This window comes from Etheostoma spectabile, chromosome 9, assembly GCF_008692095.1.
Source record: "Etheostoma spectabile isolate EspeVRDwgs_2016 chromosome 9, UIUC_Espe_1.0, whole genome shotgun sequence".
NCBI classification, from domain to species: Eukaryota; Metazoa; Chordata; class Actinopteri; order Perciformes; family Percidae; genus Etheostoma; species Etheostoma spectabile.
The window spans coordinates 26,552,305-26,567,589 of NC_045741.1; the positions used below are offsets into that span (position 1 = coordinate 26,552,305).

The window sequence follows — 15,285 nt, forward strand, 5'->3', positions numbered from 1 at the left end:
TTAGCCTGGTCCTACCAGACTCTGGTACATTAGCCTGGTTCTACCAGACTCTGGTCTATCAGCCTGCTCCTACCAGACTCAGGTACACTAGCCTGGTCCTACCAGACTCTGGTACATTAGCCTGGTCCTATCAAACTCTGTTACATTAGCCTGGTTCTACCAGACTCTGGTACACTAGCCTGGTCCGACCAGACTCTGGTATATTAGCCTTGTCCTACCAGACTCTGGTACATTTAATTTGTCCAGAGTCTGGCCATTCTCCATTGACAAGTGTTAACTTCCTTGAAGGCGGGTACTCCGTTGAAGTTTAAAACTACTGGATCTGCCCAGAGCCCCTCTGGTAGCCTGGTTCCTACATACTGTCTGATAGAACCAGGCTAACAAGAGGGGAGACTATCGGCTTAGCATCGCTAGCGTTAGCCTTAGCCAACTCATTCACCACTAACGGAGCGAGATGGAAAATGAAAGTTTTCCCCAAACCCCGTGGGGAGGAGGGTCACAACATCATGGCCACCAACAAAACTCAGCAAAGATAGTTCTTTCTCTTGCTTTACCTTCTGGATATTCCGCGGTGTTACCAAACGAACCGAATGGCTTTGCACGCATCTTTTTGAAACGGACTATGAATTTAGAGGATATTGTAATAAAAAACTGGTGTGGCAGGAAAGCACTGCCACTAAAGCCCAAAGATTCACAAGTGTTCTAAACTGACTCGTCTCAGTTCGACTCAAGCCAGCTGATGATTTAGCTGCGACTCAGCTGTTGAAGTTGCAGAGACTGGTTTTAGAACGTAAGGGACGTATCCTGTTTCAACAGCCAATGGAGAAGTCCGCTGGTTACGTCAGCTGTAGACTAGAGAATAAAATTATCCATAATCCGTTTTATTTTTATGTTACAAATAGCTGGTCAAAATGTCAGAGTTTTAACCTTTTTCTTATTGTTTTTGTTTATTTTATTTTCATGCTGTCCATGTGTTTTTACTTTTTAGCACTTACCTGTTTTATCATGTAGCACTTTGGGATTTGCGTAAATATAAAGTGCATTACAAATTAAATTTACCATTATTATTATAATTATTATTATTATTGTTAGTTTGAGACAGAGCCTCATTGACTGCCCGATAGCATAGTAACGTTATATGGTCAAGTGAGACAGAGAGAGACTGAAGAGAGGGAGCGCCCAGCAGTGTTACAACAAAGCCGTGACTCAGAGAAATAAAACGTGTTTTCGACGATTCATCCCTAGAAATAAAACTGTAGCAAGCATCTCAATATCACTTCATCAACGTTATCCACATTCATATTTAGAGGAAAAAAATGATTTACACTACAGCTACGAAAAAGCTTAAAAGTCGGAAGTTAGAACGGAAGTACAAAGAGGTGTTGTTATGGATATGATACACCGTCTCCTCTCGTCGCAATGTTGAGAACTGGCAGGTTTGAGAACGCTGCAGACCGGCCCGTTGCATGAATTTGCAAGTTTCAACTCTTCAAGTCTCGTTGCCAATCTTTGGTCTGAACTGGGCTTCAGTCAGAACCATTAATATTCACAAGATACCCAATCTAACAGGATCATCTCTATTAGGTAAATAGCAGACAATTCACTGAAAGAGAGGAGCGGTACAATGGGAGCAATATGCCCTCCCTCTAACTTCAGCATGAGTTATTCAGGAGTTACCTATTAGCAATTTATGAATTATATTATGAGATATTTCTCAGTTAGCTTGTTCCTCTGTAAATGCTTACAATATTATGTTCCACATAAAGTGTTTTTGCTGTGCTCCTACACCAGTCCCCCTTCTTCCCTCCACTTCTCCACTTTCTCTACTCCCCGTTGTCCTTTTTCTCACCCCAGCTCTGCATGTTTTCCCTCCAACCTCCCATGTCTTTCTTATCGCTTTTGTCCTCTCTTTCCTTACTGGCAACTAAGTACATTTACTTAAGTACTGTACTGATTTGAGGTACTTGTACTTTACTTGAGTCTTTTCTTTTCAAGCCACTTTCTACTTCTACTCTGCTACATTTCAGAGATAAACATTGTAGCCTACTTTTTAACTCCACTACATTAATCTGACTGCCTGGGCATTCATACCGAGTGTGTATTTCTACAAAGATCACAAAGCAGTCTTTCTCCTCTTGGCTGAACGGACATATTGGATAACAACGTTTACACACCTGGTGTGTTTTTGCTGTTAAGATATAATATTTAGGCCTGGATGTCCAGCAGAAATAATTAGCGGATTAGAGTATTTTTACAGTGTGGTATTAGTTTTTTTACTTAAGGAAAGGATATCAATACTTCTTCCAGCGCTGCTTACCGGCACTTAAATAGTCTTTGACTGCACAGATAATGTGTTAGTGCAACTCAGCTCACCTTCATGCCATCATGGTAATTAGCCATTTTGAATACTATGTCTAAGTTTTGAGACTCTTGTAACGTGGTGGCTCAATGGTTAGCACTGTGACCTCACAGCAAGAAGGTTCTGTGTTTGAACCCAGGTCGTTCCAGGCCTTTCTATGTGGAGTTTGTATGTTCTCCTCTCTCCCCATGTTTGTATTTCCCCCCCACCATCAGAAACATGTACTAGGTTCTCCGGTCAGTGCCCTTGATCAAGGCACTGGCTGAGATCTGGAGTTGGTCCCCGGGCGCTGTAAATGGCTGCCCACTGCTCCCTTGAGGGATGGGTTAAATGCAGAGAATGAATTTCAATAAAGTACCTTTACATTTAGTCTCGTTGCCATCTTGCTCTCTCTCTTTCTCAGACACACACACCAAATTCTTGCTTGTTTTGCCTTCGTAGCTGTAGTAGAATAATGTAGTCATTGATTAAAGAATTAGTGGTTATTAATCGTATTGGTGAAGTTAAATGAATCCTATTATACCTTTTTCAAAGACCAGTTATCTGTGATCATTTGTGCATGTGCTGTAATAACAGCTTGTTGTGCAGGGCAGTTCTCGGATTCACTCCTTCACTGTTCACCTTATACACGATGAGATACTAACAACAATAATAATAATTAATAGCATTTTTAATAGAAAATCCCTTTTTGAGACAGCATCCACAGTTCAGGATGGTGCCCTGTTTCTTAATTATTAAATTGGATAAAGTTATCAATATATTAATACTGATAACTTTAATATTATTGATAAAATACTTTTAATATTTGCTAATAACTGAACCTTTGCCTCCTAAATCCCAACACCAACCTGACCTTCCTTTTTAACCTCCTCAGTCGTCTCACCCTTCGTCTCTTCCTCTTTCTCTTACCCCCCCCCCTCTTCCTGTTGTGTTTTCTCCTGTATTGTTCATGGATTATTAATTGTTTTGTGGAGCTGGATTACAACATAGCACTCTCTAGACCAGCCACAGAATGCTATTGACTAGAGGTTTGGTTCAAAGAATCCACAAGGGATTTTTCAAGGGTTGCTGAACTTCTCCTCACAGCTAAGGTTAGAGTATAGATTACACACAAACTTGGACAAAGTATGGATCAACTGCAAGAGAAGCAGACAAGCAACAATATGCTTAAATTAATGGGGTATACAAGAAGCAAATGGCTGAGGAAATGATTAGGGATATTAGGGACAAGCGATGCATGCCTTTGTAACAAGTTATATCTTTGTCGGTTATGGCTGATTGCAGCTCCTATTGGTTTGTGAAGATATTGTAGATGTAGTTTATCTATGACAAAGGGCGAGAAAACGGACATTTGTTCAAACCAAAATGTCTTTATTGAGATCATATCAAAGAGATTTCCTGAAAACATGGGGCAGGAACTTCAACCATCTGATTGCCAAATCAGCCTCGCTATCTGGATTTAACCTCATGCAACACTGATGATATGAAGACAAAATATGACTAAGGAGACCTTTAATCACCTAAATTAGGGATAAAAGATTTTGTTAGTTTTCAGGGTAAATGTCCCTCTTTCTACCTTCGTTGTATTTTAAGCAGGTCCTCATTGGTCGTATACAAGTGTTGCATGCAGTAGCTTAGCCTTCTTTAGAAATAGTGTGAGCTGAACTGTGTCACGAGCCAAAGCATTAATACCAACAAAATAACTTAGATTGGTGGCCAGGTTAGCTCAGTAGGTAGAGTGTGTGTATATATATATATATATATATATATATATATATGCAAAATGAAACCAATCAGTGCTGCCTACACCGTGTTATCCTTCTGCTAGAGTCAGCACCCAACAGGTCAAGTTTTAAATGTCTTTTTAGCCTCTAAACATGTTTGAAATGTCATTAAAACTGACAACCCATGTGGAGTGATTCCTTTCAAGGGCACACAGCAAATATGACTGATGTAGATGTGAAAGAAAGGCATACAAGTTGTGTTAATCCATACCTCTGTTTATTTCCTGTTTTCCGGTGAAGTCCACACTGGTTGATTGAACTCATACAATCCAATAATCCAAAATAGCTGTTATGTCCTTAGTAATGACTATGTACAAACAGGCTGTAACCTGGCTCCACAGTGGAGCCAGGAGAGCTACAAGAGTTCAAGAGCTATTGAGCATGCACATGTACGTAACTAAGCCACAGGGGGCTCTTGAACTTTTGACCGGCTCCAGTCGGCAGCTCTGCACTTCACATGAGTAGGCACTTTTAAGGGTATTTTGAACATGTTGAGAGGCTAAAAACACATTTAAAACTTGCCCTGTTTGAACCTGTTGGGTGTTTACTCTAGCAGGAGGATAACACGGTGTAGACAGCACCGATTGATTTAATTTTTCTCTCTACTGACAGCACTCCAAATTTCCAAACAACAGAGCTACGTGTTGAAATCGACCGTAATTCTCCTTTAATAGAGTATTTTATTTTAGCATGATTTTAAACAACTACTATCATTACAAAATCCTACAGAGTTGGGTAATCTTCAAACTGAACTAAAAATGTCAACCAGGTGACACATACAACAGACAACAACTTAAACAGAACATACCTAAGAAAATAAAGAAACACATTGTATAAAATAACAGCCAATTTACCTTCCTTATTGCCATCACTACAGATGCAGCAATGACAAATGGAGCTGTGTAGCACTCTTTGTTTTTAGCCTTTTGATAGTATGTTATTACTGTAGGCCATGATGCCCATCCACAGGTTATGTGTGTATCTCACGTACTGTATGTATTCACAGGAGAGTGGAACAGCAATGCTATGAACTGAAGCTGGGTGGACCTGAAGCAAGGTTTAGATAAGAACATTGTATTCTCTTAATGTGGTCATATCAAACAGTGCAGGTATCTCTGTTGCCAAAAGCTATGCCCATATTGGCTCAATGGTTCCACATCTGGAAACTATGTCTATTATCAGTAAGTCTACCCAATTACGGGGATGAAGTAGAGAGCGGAAAGGGTAAGAAAACCATGGGAAGATAGCAGGTGCCCAGCAACGCTACACACTCTTTTATCCTGGATGAATTAAACCTGCCGCTTCACACTCGGCTGCAAACCGATGTGCAGTGTTGAAGGTCACAGGCCGATGATGCCATTTAGATTTAGATCTATTTATTTATTTGACTATGACAATGCACATTTATCAACATTTCTGTAAATGCCCCAGTGTTAACCAATGGGCCAATGAGCCGCTGCTCCTTTGCATCAAAAGGAGCCAGTTGAGGTGGTTCGGGTATTTGGTAAGGATGCCTCCTGGGCACCTCCCTAGGGAGGTGTTCCAGGCACGTCCAGCTGGGAGGAGGGCTCGGGGAAGACCCAGGACTAGGTGGAGAGATAATATCTCCAAATTGGCCTGGGAACGCCTTGGGATCCCCCAGTTGGAACTGTATATGTGGCTCGGGAAAGGGAAGTTTGGATGAAGATGGATGGATTGAATTAAACCATAGGAGTACCGTCAGGCTGATCGGGCCCTGCTTCCTATTACGATCACTGAGAGACCAAATACCCAATTTACAAACAAATAATCAACTCAAGCCTTATCATGTGCCAGACTCCACCCTGTTTCTTATTATGTGTGTGTCATTTCTACTGTGGAAAGAGGAGGGTAGTATGGAGAAAGGTTTTTTCTTCATTCACATCAAATCTGATTGACTTCCAAGCAGTTGGCAAAAACAAACTGTCAGCTGTCTTTTATTAAATGCACCATTTGCATTAATTCTCTTATATCATGGCTATGACATCTAGGTGCAGAACATGATTACACAGTAGGTACACAACGTACACAAAAATAAAGTATTGCTACGGTGATGCTAGGGTGTCTGCTATTTTAAAGTGTCTAATTTCGTAACTATACTACATCTGTTAACAACAAAGAGCTTCGTTAGGCCATGTTGTAGCCAATGTGTCTTCTTTACTGAATAGATTGTATGCAAACCATACCCATGGTTTAATGTATCTTTCATTTACTCCTCAGTTTATTTAATATAAGTCTTTTTTATATAACTAACCAATGTAAAGGTCAAAATATACCCCTACATTTTTGATTAAAGGTCTAATACAGTACAATCATGTTACTCAGATTGAATAAAGCTGAACAGTGACTGTGACAGTAAGACATTTAATTTTTTAATGCAAAATAAAAATGTGGAAAATGGAAAACAAGTAATGTACCAATCAGCTCCTCCAATCAGAGACGTTGCTGTACATATATATGCTTAGGATTGTGAGTATTGTAGTAATTCTCCAAGGCATTGTGATTTTCTTAAAACAAGGTTGATTTCAGAAAGACTTCTGCCTTCTACAGGACCTTGGATATGGCTAATAATCAAAATCTTTATGCAGATTATGAAAGGGATTTTCACTACGTTCCGTATATCAATCAGGGAAAAAAAGTTCATTTATATCCGTTTCTTGTATCTAAATGGTTATTTACAGTGTTTCACAGGTGCGTACAACTGGCTACCATGACAATGAAAAAAGAAACTATGACTGTTGATTGTTAGTCATTGGTTTTCTAATTATCTTCCTGTATTTTTGTATTTCTCTCTAGTTGAGGTGCCAAGAGAGGCTGGAGGTAGTCTGACATCTCTGTTGGTTCAGCCCATCTCTGACTTCCTGGCAAAGACATTGCTGTCCTCTCCATCCACAGGGCAGGGAGACGCCTGCATTCCTCTAGCCATGCCTCCCAACAAAGGTAAAAGTAAAGTTTACATGTCCTGTAGCTTAAGCCTACTTTATTTTAGTTTCACTCGTACAGTGTTACCTCTGTTACAGACTGTAGGGAATTTGTCTGTCCTGTCTATATGTGCTTTGTAGACCTACACAAGGCTTAACAATGAGTCAATGGTGTTCTTGTTGAATGTTGGACTCCAACAATGGCTGAAATCCTTATGTAGAATTGAAAATGTACAGTTTGTTGACAGGAGCTGCTATCCCAAGTAAAGGTGTGCAAGGTCTAGGGCAAGTTTGAGCTACATATAAAACAGAGAGGATGATTTGTGCTGCTTCTGCAGTGAAACATGTGCTATACAAACTTTTGTGTTGCCTGAAGGTACATTACTGCTTTCATTTTCCAGTTGATCTGAATTTCAACCCACCCCTATATTCATGAGTTTTGGGTACTTAGAGTTCAAACAGCTAAAATGAGTTCCCACCACCGGGTTGCTGGGCTCACCTAAAGGATTAAGTTGAGGAGGCGTCTGGTTAGGATATCCCCAGAATAGCTCCCTGTGGATTTATTCTAGGAATGTCCAACAGGGAGGAGATATGCACACATATCTGAACATGTTAATCCTAATGCCCCAGGATCCCCCAGAAAGAGTTGGAGGACGCAGCTGAAAAGACTTTGCTTAGCTTGCTGCCACAACATTCTGGACAGCAACAGAAAGTGATTCTATTTGTGTCAGCATGCAGAGTTCATTCTAGAAAAAATAAGCATATCATGTTATCCATGATAGCAGTCTTGAAAGTATTATTATCTGTTTTACAGATGCCCAGCAGCAATCCAATTAAAGTCTTTGTAGGGATTTCTTTCAATCATGTTGAGTGCAGTACTAGGAAATGTCACTATTGTGTGACTAAAGATGCCTCTCTTATCTTTGATTCAGAATGGAGAGTGATTAGTTCATTAAATTATCAACAGAAAAATAATTGGCAAGTATTTTGATAATCTATTCATCAAAGTGTTTTAAAGCAAGAATACTTTGCAAACTGAATATCTTTTGGGTTTGAACTGCTGGTCGTACGAAGATGTCACATTGGATTAAAAAGGTATTTTTTAAGCTTCTCTGAGATTTTATTGACAAAACAAATAATCAATTAATCAAGAAAGTAGTTGGCAGTGTACATGATGATATTAATCATTAGCTGCAGTGCTAATTTAGACAGACAACCTTAAAGGGCAACTATGGAACTAACTAAGGGCATTTTTTAGTTTGTAGAAGAACATGTTTACATGCTTTAATGTTAAAAAAAACTTTATTTTTCTCGTACTGCCCATGGCTTCTACACCTGTATTTACCCTACAGTATGAGACTCTCTGTATGAGCACCTGTCTTTTTAATATTTCCTCCCAAAAAAGTCCAGTCTGCTCTGATTACTGCAACGGAGCATATAGCATGACTTTGTACCACAGAAAATAACCAATAAAGACTTCTACACCAAATATTACACAACTGGACATGTCCTAGCAGTAAAGTGGTTGGAATTTAGGGAGAAATGCAGCTATGTCGAGTTATCGTATACTGTAGCTAGTTAATTGTTAGCAGTATGCTAGTGTTAGATTATAATGGCACAAAGTAGCACATTCTACCCCAATCAGACATGTTTCAGCAGTAATGTGACCCGAAATTGGGGAGAATTTAACAACATTAACAGCCCTGTGCCATTGTTTACTGTCGTTAGCCTAGTATCTTAGTTAGCAGTTGACACTAATAGAATATAGCAGCAATTTTTATAGCCAAAAATTGCAAAAAGGAGTGCCTGGGTAGCTCACCTGGTAGAATGTGCACCCATATACAAAGCCTTAGTTCTCGACACAGCAGTCGCAGGTTTGATTCCAACATTTGCTGCATGTCGTTCCCTAAAATGGGACTAAAAAAGTATTTAAAAAATAAAATAAAGGCTTTAAAACAAAATATTACATAAACAGAAAATGTTTCAGGAGTAATGGGACCCGGAATTGGGGAGAATTTAACAACTCTGGCAGCCAAGGTGTATACTGCCGTTAACATGTAGTTACATGCAACAACATTAACACTGCTTGGAGCACATGACCAATCATAGAAGGTCGGCTTGAAGTTGTGTAACACTTAGCCCAGAGTAGAAAACGTTTGAAACCAGAGCGTTTAGAGCAGTCAGAAATCTGACCGTTTAAAGGGATATTTCACTGTTAGAAAGATGAGAAAAGCCAGAAAATGTGTTTTTGGCTCATGTGGATGAAAAACACCAAATCCTAGAATGCCCTTGCTTCGGGCATTGGGCGACACTGCTGGCTTAGGTTCTGGTGTCCGTAGCAGGCAAAGCATGCGTAGTGTGATGAGTATTCCGTCTGTATAAAAAACGTTTCCTGCATATTCTCTGATCTGTACCCATGTATCCCAGTGGTACACATGTACGGTAGTTTGAATGCACATACTTGTTGTAGCTTAGCTCCAAGATGGCTGACCCTTGACTTGCTTCGGCACGCTTTGTGTTCAACCCCCTATGGGTGGGTTGAAAACATGTGGAACTAGCTGGCTTGTAGTTCACTGCCTCTGGGCACAAATGCCTCTGATCATGCAAAGCGACAAGTTTTGTATCATCTCAGTTTTTTTTTTCCAGAAACACAATACAGAGTTTTCTCGTCTCAGGGGGACACGAGAGAGGGAAGCACGGCCATTTGATAATACTATCGGGTTTCTACTAATACAAAGCTTATTGCTTATCGGTGAAATATCCCTTTAAGCTCACAGAGTTTTGTCTAAAATATGTTTACCTTATTATTTTGGCTACGTTTAACATGAAAACATTATAACATTGTGATTATGACAGAAAACACGGAAAAGCATACTATGTGACTTTTAAGTAGAAATAGAAATGTATGCATTTATTTAAGTACTTTATTCATTTATATTTTTTACAGGCTCACTGCACATTGATCTAATTTTTGTTCATATGCAAGCATTACATTCTTGGATATGGAGGTGAGAGTAGTGATGTCCAAATGATCCTTTATGAAGGAATTTATTTTCTGAGCCCGATATATGACGCTCTCTGTAACAAAGGCTTAAAAGACATAGAAGTGTCATTCCATGAGCCATTTTAAACTGAATTTAACCCAAGAGTGCCATCTAGTTGGGTCACTACTTACAACTAATGGTTTATGAAGCTTCATTTGCACTGGAGGACAAAAAATAATAATTGTTGACACAAAGAAAGTTTAAATTGTTGTTTAGGACTTCTGTCTGAGCTGTTTTTGTATCACTCTGCTCTATCTAAAATGAATCACCTTCACCAAAACTTACCTCTGCTTGCATATCAGTCACACTATATGGTGTCTCAGTGAATTCTTAACCTCACATCTCCAGCAAACACAGCTTGGTTGAGTTACAGATGCAACCTGACTGCCTCATCTCCACGGTGCCTTTAATGTCACTTGGAAGTGTTTCGGGGAAAAAAAGCGTTTTCACTTTCTTTGTCTTTTGTTCCTACTCTCTCCCTTTATTTTCCATATTACTCTCTAACAATCATTTCACCCAAAAACTTAACATAATGAGCAATATTTACCCCAAAGACAGAAGTGCCCTCCCTGCAAAAAAGCTTATCAACACCTACTTGTTCTTGAAATACACAGGTACATTCACAAATGAATTCCACACTTCAGAGACGTGAGCCACACTGGCAGAAATGAGCTAGGAACATAAACAGCACACCCCTCACATGTCTAGTGGACGCTGATACATTACATTAAATTGAGTGGCAGTTCACCCATAACATCATGCAACCATAACCAGTGGACATTAGGGGTAAGTGCTCCCCAAGGCTAGCTATAAGTGTTGTATGGGGTCAAAGTTTCCCTTAAAAAGAGAGGTTCTTTCAAGGATAATTATAGAAGAGAGAAGGAAGAATGAATATTGGTGGGTGTCCATATATGCGTTGTTTTCACGGATGGGATCGCCCCACTTCCAAGCATTATACGCTAGAAAATTACTTAAATCCCCCCCCTTAACTAACCAAACCCTCTAGTGGCCATAGAAAATATGACTTGCCCAATGGAATTCAAGACGGTCATAGTGGTTGCGATTTTGACCATGGTGAAAAAAGGTGCTGTAACCTTAAAGAAGTAGTCATGTAAACCCAAAACACACTCTTTGTCTGACCCTAACCACAAAAAAGTCAGATCCAAAAACTATTTTAATTTTTCAACATTAACTTTTAAAGATTGTGAAAGGCACAGGCAAATGAGTTAGCCATCAGCCATCGTTCTCGAGGGGGATCTACTAACGGCATATTTTGCCATTTCGTTTGGAGTTGAAGTTATAGCAACATTAAACATGGTAATTATAGGGGCAGTGGGGATATTGTCATCCTGGATTTCCTCTTGCATTGTCTCTTGTGTGTCTAAATGCTGTTTTAGAGGCTCTTCCACTTTTCCAAGCCACAAAGCAAAAGCTTTTAGGACATTTATTTCAGAGTGTTTTGTTATTGAGCTTGAAGAGCCCATATGTTTTGACCCCAAGTGTGAATATAGAAAGAACAAAATGAATAAAAGTAAGGAGGCATGCGGAGATATCATTTTGTCTATATGTTAGAGGCAGTTTTACGTGTCACCCGGCAGGCTGGTCAGTGACTCGTGTAGAATGTTACTCTCACTCCATTGTTTCAAGTCTCTACTAACACAGTGCAATCTAAAAGAATAGGCCCTTAAAAAAGTAACGGTATATATAGACCTGCTCTCTACCCCTCGTTTATATCGCATTCTCTTTTTTATTGTTGCTGAATGTCCTTGCTCTTGTTATTTTGTGAGGTTTAATTACATGAAATTTTTTTTATTGCGGTATACTTTTGATTGCCTTGAAATGTAACTTGTCTCTTAGATGCGCCTCATGGTCAGGGCATCATAAATGAGATGCAGTTGTTAATTAACCTATTGTGAATGAGGTGAGAGAAGCTCTCACTGTAGGAGCCACCCAGACCGTCCTTCACACAATAGGAGAATGAATAGATAGATGGAGGGATTAAATAAAAGAGATACTTTCTCAAGATTGGGGTTTCCACATTCCTCCTTGAAGGCAAAGAAATACATTTAAATATGAGGGAATCAGGGCAGCACATTACACACCCTCAGGGCAAAAATCACCATAAATGGCTTGTAAAGAAATGTCTATGTGTACAGAAAGGGCACTCCTAAAAAAGAGGACAGAAAAGCCCAAGGGCATCAGTGTCTTACCAGCAAAGTCATTTATCTCACACTGAAAGAAAGGCTGTCTCCTTTTAAGCAGCCCACATACAAATTAAATCTGAAAAATTCTGCAAGAAAAAGACATATATAGAGGGAGAGTTTAATTTCCTTTGCAAAAAAGAGATGAATTGATGATAAGAGGGCTGCAGGGATATTTTCCCATAATTCAAATGGGAGGAAGCTCGATATGAACATAGAATAAAAGGAGGCAGAAAGAAGCCAAACAGGAGAACAGAACATGAAGGGGAAAAAGGTTATATAGTGTAGGTGATTAGATAATGGCTCAAATGGCTGGTTCAGCCAAATAAAAAAACATGTTGATGGGTTTTAGATTTATTGTCTCCGATTTTTTAGTTATGTGGCTGTGAGATTTGTGCCACCTCACACACAGAACAGAGGAATTAATGGTGCATTTGTTGTGCTCGCAACTTTGAAAATAACATGTTAACAAGACTCAGTGTTCAGCCATGCTCGGAGGTCTTGGGGCTGTACTTTGGCCCAGCTATGTTTTGAGATAAATGCTAACATAAGCAACTTGCTTACAATGACAATGCTTTACCATGTTAATGTTAAGCAGCATGTGTACCGTGTTTTGGATCTACGTTAAGAGTGTTAGTAAGTTAGCCCTTCACACAAGATACAGCTAAGGTTGATGGGAATGTTATTAGTTTTGCAGGTATTGATGAATGTGTGTACCAAATTTCACGAAAATCTATCCAATAGTTGTGGAGATAATTCAATAAACCAATAATATCAACCTCAGGGTGGCACTTTTAGAAAAGTCATGGTACATTACAGATCTCAGGAACTGGGGCAAATAAAACCAAACCACTATCTGCATGGCTAAAGTAGAGGGCATTACACTAGACTCCGCCATATATGTTAGATATTTGTAATTTGTTTTAATTTACAGTATATATTTTTTTATTTGATCATATGTTTGGGTTGAACCCTCCACTGAAAATATTAGACACCTAGAATGTAAAAAAGCAGGTTTTGTCCATGTCATTTTTTGGCATTGTCATGTTTGGTGAGATCTTACAGTTTTAGCCAGATCCCATGAGGGGCTGCTTCACATGGGCTACCAGGCATGGTAGCCTGTGTGTGTGTGTGTGTGTGTGTGTGTGTGTGTGTGTGTGTGTGTGTGTGTCTGTTTGTGTGGTGTGTGTGTGTGTGTGTGTGTGTGTGTGTGTGTGTGTAAGAGAGAGTGAGATGGATACAGTATTAAGTGGTAATTCCTGCTTTTGAGAGCGTAAATCCCTTCTTATCTCAGCATCATCATCACAGCCCTCTATCACACTGCCATCTTCTGAGCGTCTGGTCCTCTGTCTTTTTATTTGAGTCTCCACTCACTCACCCCTCTCCCTCCATCCCACCCCAGCAGTGTTTTTGGGGGGTGGGGTAGTCCTCATCTCTTGTTGCTGGTATCCCTATACTACATGTGCAAGGTCTGTTCATTTCCATTTATTCCCCAATAAATCCAAGCAGCTGGTCAGTGACTGGAACACTGCTTTCTGCTGTTTCCCATGCTGCACAGATAACCGTCTCACACACACACACACACACACACACACACACACACACACACACACTATCTTTGTGGGGACCCGTCGTTGATATAATGCATTCCCTAGCCCCTTACCCTAACCTTAACCATCACAACTAAATGAATAACCTTAACCCTTACCCTCACCCTAACCATAACCCAATTCTAACCCTAATTCTAAAACCAAGTCTTAACCCTCAAACAGCCCTTTAAAGTTGTGGAGTCTAGCATTATGCCCCCACAAAGCTGTCAGGACCCCACAAGTATACTGTATTCCCGGTTTTTGGACCCTACAAATATAGTTAAACAAGACCACACACACAACAAAATGTCACACACATAATCAATGATCCCACAGTATAACTCCCACACAAACCAGTGGCCAAAGACATGAGTACAATTGATCTTCCAGTGCACCGGGGCAAATTTTGCATGTATGTTCCACTCTTGACCCAGTGTTGCTTTTAGTTTTGAGCTTTAATCCCATGGTATTAGTGGTATTTCAGAAAAACAAGTGAAAGTGGATTTTTTGGTGTCAGATTAGTGTGTCTGTTGTCAATTTATCGGTTTCTAGAAGAATCTAGTATAATATTTAATATTAGTATTTAATTAGTGTGTTCCAAATGAAGCTTCATGAACCATTAGTTGTATGGATTGACCCAACTAGATGGCGTTCTTGGTTTAAAGAAAACTGCTCAGGGAATGGCAATCCAGTGTGCTTTCAACCTTTTTTGAACAAAGATCACCATCTGTTTTGGTTTAGAAAATGAAGAAAACGATTTACAAAGCTAGCTTGACAAGCCAGACCCACATCAAGACGTTGGTTCTGGGAACTCACCATTGGCAGGACTCAATCCGAGGGGCGGGATAAACGGTTGTCTTCCCTCTGCACGCATTAACAACCAGAGCAAAGCTAGTTGACAGATTCAACTTTTGCTGTATCTAGTCCGCAAAACTCCAAACACATCTTCCTTTTTTAAGAATAACTTCAGTGCTTGACTCCAAGTCTTCCAGAGTTGTGGCCAAAGCCAATTCCAAAGGCTGCTTTTAGTCAGCAGTAGCCATCTTCTTTGTTTTCAAGTAGCAGGGAATTTACGCGGAACTGTTGTAACTCTGCTGTCATTATCTTAAGCCCGCCCACAGACTCTATACACAAAGGGATTGGCCAGACCAGAATTCGTTTTTTCCAGCTCGCAAGCCAAAAGAGTTACTAGGCTATCGCAAAGCTTCATTTAGGCATCACTAGTGTGAGTGCTGTCTTTTTAGTAGTATGTACATGTCACTGGATATCTTTCATGTGTGACAGAAGCTGCCACAGGCTACAGCTCTGGCAGAGGTACTGTTGGTTTTGGAGTGCACATTGTGTGTGTGTGTGTGTGTGTGTGTGTGTG

The 15,285-nt window shown here is 39.9% G+C and overlaps 1 protein-coding gene across 1 annotated transcript in view; it reads left to right on the forward strand.

Moving 5' to 3' along the window:
- LOC116695607 (inactive N-acetylated-alpha-linked acidic dipeptidase-like protein 2) overlaps nucleotides 1–15,285 on the forward strand; it is a 730,805-nt gene that overhangs the window by 444,092 nt on the left and 271,428 nt on the right. Inside the window, exon 9 of the mRNA XM_032525998.1 lies at nucleotides 6,958–7,101. Coding sequence (XP_032381889.1) covers nucleotides 6,958–7,101 — 144 coding nt within the window. The remainder of the gene's footprint in view (nucleotides 1–6,957; nucleotides 7,102–15,285) is intronic.